The sequence below is a fragment of the Diadema setosum genome, chromosome 15 (assembly GCF_964275005.1).
Source record: "Diadema setosum chromosome 15, eeDiaSeto1, whole genome shotgun sequence".
NCBI lineage: Eukaryota > Metazoa > Echinodermata > Echinoidea > Diadematoida > Diadematidae > Diadema > Diadema setosum.
Genome location: NC_092699.1, coordinates 28,876,437 through 28,887,265, shown reverse-complemented (window position 1 = coordinate 28,887,265; position 10,829 = coordinate 28,876,437). Strand labels below are relative to the sequence as shown.

Here is a 10,829-nt window from a genome sequence, read left to right as displayed (position 1 = left end):
ATGAACTCAACTCGGAAGTGCGGCAGGCTCCCGCCGCTGCTCGAAAAGGAGATGTTGTTCCTCGAGATTCACAGCTACGTGCTCGGGACCTTGTTCAACCTGCTCGGTGTCACGGCCGTATTCTTCCTCTACCGCCTTGTCAAGATGAGAGGTCAACCTTTCATAATATGCATCAACGTCCTGCTGATCGTGATGGCCATCCTACGCTACTTATACCTCGCCATAGACCCTTACAACACGAAGATGCTCTTCCATTTCCTCGTGGTACAGATCCTCGAAGACCTGGCGATTCCGTGTTTGACGTCGGCCTTTGCCATGGTGCAGTGTGCCCTCTTCCAACTGTGCAAGGTGAAGCGACTCAGCCCGGTCTTGCAGAAGCCGTGTGTTCTCGCCACGATCGTAGGCATCCACTTCTCCTTCGTCCTAGTCAGCGACGGCCTCATCATCATCGACGCGGTGGGCTGTTGGCCCCTGATCCTGTGCCAGGTGGTGACGCAAGTGTGGGGACTTTTCCTCTGCGCGAGTGTCATGATGGTGACGCTGAGACTAGTGGTGACGGACAAGCGCGTGAAACGGACACTGCGCGGATCGATGCGTTCATCCAATAGAAAAGGGAATGTTACGCATGACGTAACGGATGAAACACGATCTGCGCGCTCCAATGCCAATCCACCAGCAACGGTGAACCTGCAGCGGACAAATCCAGACGACGTTGTAATAGAAATGGCGAAAGACCGGAGAAACACAGACGTTAACGCCAATGACGTGAATACCCTACCGTCTCAGAGGAGGAAAAGGGACCACCTGAGAAAGATCAAGATCATTTGTGTATCGGCGAGCTTAACTGGTCTATTGTGCTTCGCTGTATCGCTCTTGGGTGTCGTGTATGTACTGAATCCTGTTCGTGATTATCATATTGGTCCAATCCCATGGCTGTGCTACCAAACAGTCCAAAGGTGAGGTCATGACGAACTCAGGGCAGCATGTGAATCTTATGTTTCCATGTCATTTGCACCTGCGACAATTGCTCCCATGAAATACCTGCTCGCTAATCCAAACATAATTTCCACCCCCAAACATAACCTTGATCATAATTCTAATCTCATTCACGTCAAACTTAATCTACAACTGAATCACAACTCTTACCCTATAATCCTAAGTTCTTGGAGAAAATAAGTTTGGAGCAATTGTTGCAGGAGCAAATGTCGTGCCACCTTCTCACAGTTTAGTTTATATTCAAGGGTACACAGCGCTAGTATATTACAGATCGCACGTGTTCAGTTTCTATTTAAATTTCAATTAAATGTCCATTTTGGATTTTACCTCAATTTTCTCTGTAAGTTGCAAGAATTACGGAATGTTAAGTATTCAAGTTCTAGAAGTGCACAGATGAAATATTAACAAACTTGACCTGGCTTGCCGAGAAGTATAAATGTAGCAGCAATTAATATTTCACGGTAGGAATCGACGGCCAAGTGTGTAATAATATCCGTGCTAAAGGCAAACATAAAAACATTCACTCAATGAAAGATAATACTATCACGTAATAAAATGATGATTATGTTCCCTCTTTATCTTTCCAGAATTATTGAACTTTTCTTCGGATTCATCTTGCTCTACATCTCATACCAGCGACCCGGGTCCTCTTCGCCGGCGAGGACATGATCACTGTATTCCTTTCAAGAGTTCAGACTTTGATGAACAAGGGCATGCATGCAGCGGATTCTTCCAATAAACTGAGGTTCTGAGCAGGGATAATCTTTTTAAAAATTCAATTTGTAGAGGGAGAAAGAAACTCACACCTGAACGTTCACCCCTTTGAATAATATATTTCTTTCATTTATCCTATGCCTTGTCCGCCTTGGACTACTTAACACAACAATGTCAGAATTTCGGAGCTTGGGTATTTGTTCCATGTTCATCGTGTCACTGCCGGCAACCAGGGACAGCCTGGTGGTAGTGCCGCTGCCTGTTAAGCAGTAGATGACAGGTTCGAGTCTCATTGGTTCCTTTTTTCCGACATGTTTGTTAATTTACAAATCAGCAGTTGCGATCTTAACAAATTTAATTTGTAGAGGGAGACAAACTGAAGAAACTCACACCTGAGGGATAACCTCGTTGGTCACAGGAGGGGTTTATGTCATTGATGTTTCCTTTGTCACTGCCGCTGTGTGACAATGTCTTCTTTGTAAACATTCACCTTGCTAAGACTTTTCGCATTCTAAGTTTGTTGCATCTCTTGACGAGTTGCTTTGCTTTGTTTTCGCTTCATCTTCTTTTGGTCTCCCTTCGGCTCTGTCTAACTGTCGGTATTGATTCTATCTTAAAGGAATCGAATTAAGTTGTATAATCTGCTAATAGGCCTATTACTTGCAGAAGTAAGTGATGACAATACACGTAGCTTTATCATTTTCATATTCCTATGTAGCATTTCCAAAGATCCTATATTGACTTTTCAATGCAAGACACGACAAATGAACAATTCATATTTAGTCTCTGATGTGTCAAAATAGTAACTGTTTCAAGCTCGAGATGTTTATTTTGTTCAGTTGCTAAGTTAGCAATATATATAATGTGTTAAATGATTATTTTATTGCGTAGAAATGAAATTTGCTGTTTCGGTTTTGTTGAACAATGACTTTAACATGTTACGTAGGGAAATTTGTGGAGTGCTAATTTCGTGCAATCAAGCGTGCTTTTAACAATTTATATATACCCAACGATTTTTGTGCTTTCATTGACTGATTTGTTGAAAAATCAGTTTAAGTAGCACTTTCAAGTAGCACTGCCTGCAGAATGAGTCCTAAGACGTTTTAGTGTTTAGTGTGAATTATCGTTTTGCCCTTTCTATGTATAACCCTTAACTAGTTAAAAGCACACCTTAGGCCTAAAGGGAAAATGATAACCAAACCAAAGGATTTCTTCTTTAAATTCCATTAAAGAGTTGAACTCCTCCATGTTTGACATTATAGTATATAGTCAATATAAAGAGCCACGATGAAGACAATCCCTTCTGAACTTAGTTTAGAACTAAAAACTAAGTTTGAAGTATTTGTAAACAAGTACACTACGGTCATAATCACGTGACCCGGACAGTAACTTCGATGTGTTCACATGGAGTGACATACGAAACTGTGTAATTCAAAATGCTCCTATGTTAGACTGCTTATAAAAGTCAACTTTAACATCTTCACATCTATTTTTCCCAGGTCAGTGTTCTTGTTTTTCCAAAGTTTGGAGATGAAGCAACTTTCGACCTGTGAAGTCTATATCCCAAATGGCCACCCATTCTCACATTTCTTCAAAGAACCAAGAACGTATTGCTGTGCCTGAAAGCGAGAATAGATCAGACTCTGTTTTTGCTATATAAACTATCATATTTCGCCATCATGTCCAACAACTTCTTACCCACCAGTTTGGATGTAAGGTGCTGTTAAACGACTCCAATATATCTTTATCATTGTTCCTGTGAGATAATCATTACCATCCTCGTCATACTTATTACTGGTATAATTTCATAATCGATTTATTGACTATCACCTTCAATTCATTGTAATTATTCTTGGCAATATCGTTATACGATCATTATTGTCAGCATAATGATTTCATGATAATGACAAGAACGAAAATATTGATAAATACTGACAGTGATAACTATACTTATCACAGTAGTAATCATCTGTATTTTCATTATTTATTTTTCGTAAGTTACCATTCATATATTGTAGATTATACAGGTGTATAGCTAGTGTTCTATTCCCTGATGACATCAACATTCGTCTTTCGTTCTGGTAACTTTCAGCCCATTCATTGCACATTCTTGTAGGACACATTTTCCCAGGGATAAAAAGAACTAGATGTGTACTTTTGATGTTTGATACTCATCAAAACGGCGTCTACGATGTATATAACTTTGCATTGTATTTTAACTTATTGTATTGTGTATCACCAGATTTCTTTTTTTTTTTTTTGTTTCTAAACACTTGCTATCCTTGTAGATGCTTATGTGTTATGCTGACTGCATCTGGATAAAAAAAAAGAAAAAAAACCCCACAATGTAGCAGTAAGATTCGTTGTATATCAGTTGTTTATTTATCACTTTGTTTGTATCGATAGCAGGAATAAAATCAAGTCAGTCGGAACACTCTGGTTTGATTTGATTTAATTTGATTTGATTCATTTGATTTGATATATGCATATGCTATGACATTAAATGTTCAAAGAATAATACACACACACATATATATATATATACATATATATATATATATATATATATATATATATATCAAGAGTAAAATAACAAATAACAAATGACAGTTATATTTTGATTATATATATATATATATATATATATATATATATATATATAATAGAGTATAATGTAGGTCCTGCAATTGAGCAAAAAATCATTAATTATCAAATCAAATTATTTAAAAGAAATAGTTTGCTCAGTGCTAAGTGCCTAAAGTTGATTGGTGTAGATATTGCCCCATCGAAAGAATACTAATGTGTCAGTGTGCAATCTCACATAGTGTTCAAGTTGTCCGCTTGCAGTACACATGATTAAGATATTGCCCCATCGAAAGAATACTAGTGTGTCAGTGTGCAATCTCACATAGTGTTCAAATTATTTGCTTGCAATACACTTGATTAAGGCAGTCAAACATTATGGTAGGTTTGTCTAATATAAAAAAAAAAAACAAAGCAGTTATTTGATTTCAGAATTTTTGCCTTGCAAGTGATACTAATTCATAAACACACATACGAAATCAGTTATGCCTGTTAGGTGACGTCATTACCTCACTGGTTAACACTGTTATATATACACGAAAGCCCTATAAACAAGGTGATAAAACCTGGTTTGAGGTAGGGAGGTGGAAAGTTTTACCTCCCTGTTTGATGTGATCATTTTGAATTACCCCTGAAAGTCATCAATGTCAGGCCAGTATGCATGGACTTCAGTAGTCAGATGCAAGGGGATAAGCTTTCATTGTGCCTTATTCCAAGTCATTTAATGTCATTAAAAACATTAGGGAATACCCACCCACGGATCAGTGTAGAATTGTAAGGACTGGTGATGATATCTTAACCTCGTTCACTTTTCACGTGACATTGTGCTTGCGAGTAATATTAGTTTTTGAGAGTATGCTGAATTCAGAATTCAACAACGACTCAATCTCAGTTGCGATTCAATTCAAGTTAAATTCTGTTTAAAATATAACATTTCCAATATCTCATTTCATGTCTTGTATTGGTGAAACATCAACCATTTTTCATATTTCCCCCAAAGAATGTATTAAGGTCCTTCTAGATGAACCAATAACCAAAGCCGCGATGATTTGAGTTCTGAAGGTCCCTCCGCCCCATATTTTGCTGCCAGATTTAATCACTGAAAGACGCAGACTTAATAGCTTTCCATTCTATTGCACGCGTTGAACTGGTGATTAGATAATGGGTTGACGTCAGCAGGTACGGTCATTATTGGTAAAATGATGCAGGCTACCCTTACACCGCGACCTCAATTAAGTCAGCAAATATCATACTCCTCGCCCGCATCTGATACCTCGCAAAACCTAGGGCTGCTAGGATACCATGTGATAATATTTATTTAATCACTGGTGGACACTTTTTCTTTTTAGCAAATTGATCAAAATGCGTCCATGTCAAGGTGAAGGCAAATGGACGATTTATTTTCATGGGATTTCAGTTTGACTTAGGCTCAAAAAAAAAAAATCCGAAGTATAATCAGCGCTTGCACTGAATACGAACAATCTCTTATTGATAAAACCATAAGTAGACCTAGTCTATTATTAAGATATACACATCAAACAATTTTTTTCCTTCTTTATTCTTTCACAGTGCGCGTCTGTGTAGAAAGAAAATTCATTTTATTCAAATTTTCCTCCACACACAAACGTACACACACACACACACACACACGCACACACACACACATCACATGTCGGTGCAAGCAAAGCCATTCTGCGTGTTCGAGACTACAAGGTGTATCACGAAGAGTGAAAAACGTAAAACACAAAGTCAAATAACGCACTGTACATGGGTGACGTGAAGTGTTTTGCGAAATATGCAAAAGGGCACACATTGTTATTGCCATTGCTATTTAAAAAAAAAATAATTACATGTGCATATACGTATACTTGTATCCTTCAACGCGTTCTTCCCAACGTCCAAAACACCGCATTGATCACTGGAGGCAAACTAGGATACAAAGTAGAAATTTAAAGGGATGATACAGTATCGGCGGAGATGAGAATTAGCCTTTAACTTTTTACGAGATGCCAAGAAAACACATATGAAATGATACAGAGCATACCATTCTAAGAGGAATTCAAAGTTTATTAGATCAAAATTAGTTTTGGAATGGCTGAGACATCCAAGAAACAAAGTAAAACAAAGCAATCCAAATAAAAGGTGGGTCCCACCTTTTGTTAGGATTACTCTGCTTTTAATATCTCAGCCATTTCAAAACCAATTTTCATGAAATAAATGTTGAAACCCTATTGAAATTATACGCTCTTTCATATTTCATAAGAGATTTCTCATTATATATATATATATATATATATATATATATATATGTATATAAAAATAGAAACTTCAAGATAGGTCTCAACCAAAACTATACGGTTCCTTTAATTGCGCTTTCAAGCATGGTAATTTGTCTTGATAACGAGTAGTTAGACAACTAACACCTTTGCTGTGCTTTTTATTGTTTCTCTCTCTCTCTCTCTTTATAATTAACTGACTGTAACCAAAATGTAATATCAATTATCATAGATTACCTTATCCGAACATTCCAACGCACCAGAGTGATCTTAAATATATATATATATATATATATATATATATATATATATATATATATATATATATACATATATATATATATATATATATATATACATATATATATATATATATATATATATATATACAGTCGAACCTGTCAATATATTATTTGCTCACTATAATTCCACACGAAATGATAATAGCGTCCCACAAAATTATGAGGATAAGTGGAGAATGAAATGAAAGGTGGCACTGAAATTTACCACCACAACCCTTTCCCATATGGCTACGCCACTGTTTTGACCTTGTTCGTAAATGAATACTGCTTTCAACAAGTTTCTGATGATGAGATGATATAGTAAGAGTTAGGTTTTAAGAACTGAAATCCTTCATAATTTTTGTTCCTAAGACCTTAGAATGCACAAAAAAAAAGAAAAAAAGAAAAAGAAAACGAGCACACCCAAATGAATTCCATTCCTTTGTGTTGAGGAAATTACAAGAGGACGAACAAAACAAAATATAATACAACGCGATTTATGATTATGCTCAGCAGTCAATAAATAGAAAATGTTCAAATAACCACCATTCTGAAGGTATTCTGACTTACCTGTATACTTGAGATGGGATTTCATTATAGTTTTGGGATCACCTATTATGTTTCCTATACATTATTTAACATTTTTTATCATGTAAATAAGCAATGTAACATAGAAAGAATAGGTTGCATCCTGTATTAAGCAGGAGAAACAAGGTACAGACTAAGAAAAGGGGCGCTGTGGCATAGTGGATAAGACTCCCGACTCCCGATCGGAGGACCCGAGTTCGAATCCGGCCCAGTGCTTACGTCCTTGGACAAGATGATTTACCCACTGTGTCCCTCTCGACCCAGGTGTATAAATGGGTACCTGGCAACGCTAGGGTAATAATAACAGCAGGGCCCTCTGGTAGAGCAGTGGAAACACTGAAGAGGCTACCCTGGGTAATTAAGACCTTATTATTATTATTATTATTATTATACAGACTAAGAAAAGTTAATGTAACAGATTCGTATTACAGTATCCTTAAATAAAAATGTTACGGAATAACATCTGAATATACCTTTACGCTACTCAACAATAACAGATACATGACCACAAAAAAATAAAAATCACGTACACAAGCGAATAAGAATTTTAGTACAAATGGAAATTTTACGCATGAGTGAACACATTCGTCCTTGTCTTCCAAGAAACAAAAGTAAAAATTGCAGAATTTCACTTGCAGTGATTCATTTGTAAATGCCCTTCAATATAGCAATGATAACAAAAGACAAATTCAACACAATGAGAGACATGAATGAATAGCAAAAATAAGTTTTCATTCTATTGTATCTCTTTATATCCTCAAACAAGAACAAAGTGGGAAACTTACAAAAGAAGGAAACTAAGAATTTTCTGTCAGCTTACATTCAAATGTCATACAGAGTAAGATGCAAATGTGGTAAAATGGACAGTTTTTTTTTTATTTCATTCTTTTGATTTTGATTTAGGGGAAGGCTAGTAACTGATCAGTGGGAATCAGTGGAAATGCTGGGAGATGATTGTTCCAATCCTTATGGGATTCATTCAAGAGTTCATTGTATATCTATTGTTGTGTGAAAATGATTTGCTTCAGAACGGTCTCATATTCAAGTAATGTGCAGATTAATGCTCCGTCACTGACCAGGGACGCTAACCTGGAAGCATTAAACTGCACATTACTTGAATATGAGACCGTTCTGAAGCAAATCATTTTCACACAACAATAGATATACAATGAACTCTTGAATGAAACCCATAAAGATTGGAACAATCATCTCCCAGCATTTCCACTGATTCCCACTGATCAGTTACTAGCCTTCCCCTTTAAGAATTCATGAGACAAATTGAAGAACCAATTATCATTTTCAATGTGCTTAACTCGAAATAACGTTTCAAATTTATACCATTTTTGTTAATATTGCCTCTTCTGTCATGTCAGCTGTATTTGGATTTGAGAGAAGATTCTTCTTTTTCTCCGTTATTTTTTGCCTGTTTTGTCTTTGGGGGCTACAAAGACATTATAGAGATCATTGGGTGAATTCATTTGCAAAATTAATTTGTGTTGGATGTGTCTTTCGTTCTCGGTGTTATGATGGAAGAGGACAAACGTATGAATCAGAAATTGTCATTTTTTCGGGTGCAATTTTCACTTTCGTGCCTTGAAAGAGAAAAATGAATGTATTCACTCATGTGTAAAGTTTCCATTTTTATTGACCTACCAGGTTGATAGCCAATTTGATTGCCTTTAACATGGTATATAAAACGTCAATATGTAGCCTAATATTCTATGAGAAATACGAGCTCAAATGCAAAAGAACTAACTGAACAGATTTTTTTTTTTAAATCATTTTCCTCCTATGTCCCGTGAAAAGTTTCAGTGGGTGAATAACGTACATTGTATAAATACTTACGTAAACAGTCTAACCTGCGTATGTCAACCACTCACCGTCTTGACACACAAAAGATGGTCTTTATAGTCAGGTGGCCACTACAGATATTTAATTTCATCATTATGATACATGGAATAAAAATGGTTATTTGCGGCAGTAATATGTCTCGCAACTCTAATATTTCAGAGAACACGACATTTTTCAAAGCCTAATCGTATTTAGAATATAAATTAGTGAGAAAAACTGAGTACTCATTGTATCACTTTTAGTTTCGCTGTAGACTAATGGCTGGCCTGAAAATGCATGGCCTCAATAATGAACTCTGACAAAAGGAATAGTACCGGTAATTAATTAATACTTGCAATCAATAAATAGCGGTAATCAATTAATACTTGCAAACAATTAATACCGGTAATCAATTAATACAGGGCTCAATTTGGAGTCCGTTACTCTACACATATTCAATCATTGTCCATGCACGGGAAAACAAGTATGCGTTTTGCTGACTGCAATAGAAAGGTACCCAGTATACGAGATTTTTTTTAACACATATTTCCTCGGGAGTTCGTTATGGTTTGCGTAAAACAGGATGGTATTTTACGGTATAAATGAATTATTGTTTTCCAATGCAGTCATCCGAGAAAACAAACAAAGAAACTAGTATATCTTTGTTGTCAAAATGATGAGGCTCCAGACAGCCTTCCTTCCAAATATTTCTTTTCATTACTGTATTCTATTCATTTTCATTTGCAACAAAGAACATGAATGTACAAATGTATCATGTAAAACAAGTATATATACCTTTTCTTCACCATATCAAAATAATAGACACACAATAAATTGTGAAGCCTATAGATCCATGATATTTACTGACTAATGCATGATGCATGATATTTACTGAAACATGTGTCATGTCATGTCATGCCATGTTAGCTTAGAATTGACTCGGATGACGTGTAATACACTGTAATATTCGAGAGAGAAATTTGTATAATAAGACAGTTGACAAGATTTTAAAATGTGCATTAAACATGATGGCCCGAGAGGTGGTACAATCTTGCCCATGGTTTAAACCATGGACAAAGACCATGGAGCGCCAAGTGTCGCATGGAATATTACGTTACGAAATCAGTCATTTCGTCCAAGAAATTATTATTTTGTAACGAAATGACAACATTTCGTAAAGAAATATTCCGTGCGACACTTGACGCCCTATGGTTTAAACGGGTGCAGCTGTTCGTTATTCCGAAGGTTCGATATTCCGAAGGTTCGTTATTCCGAAGGTTCGTTAATCCGAAACACGCAAATTCCCTATACCTAGAGGTTCGTTAATCCGAAAATGAAAAAAGGGTTCGTTAATCCAAACATTGTATTTGTGGCGTTATTCCGAAGGTTCGTTTTTCCGAAGATTTGTTCATCCGAAAATGAAATTCGGAAAAACGAACCTTCGGAATAAGGAATCTTCGGACTGAAGAGTCTTCGGAATAATGAACCTTCGGAATAACGAGCTGTAACCGGTTTAAACCATGAACAAGATTGTACCACCTTCGTGAATTCGGGCCGATAT

At 36.4% G+C, this 10,829-nt stretch overlaps 1 protein-coding gene across 1 annotated transcript; it reads left to right on the top strand.

Annotated features, from left to right (window-relative positions):
• Positions 1-1,783, top strand: LOC140238649 (uncharacterized). The gene is made up of 3 exons (XM_072318549.1): positions 1-714; positions 787-956; positions 1,584-1,783. Exons 1-3 carry the CDS (start codon positions 1-3, stop codon positions 1,663-1,665), a joined length of 966 nt encoding a protein of 321 aa, XP_072174650.1. The 3' UTR covers positions 1,666-1,783.
• The last annotated feature ends 9,046 nt before the right edge of the window (positions 1,784-10,829 follow it).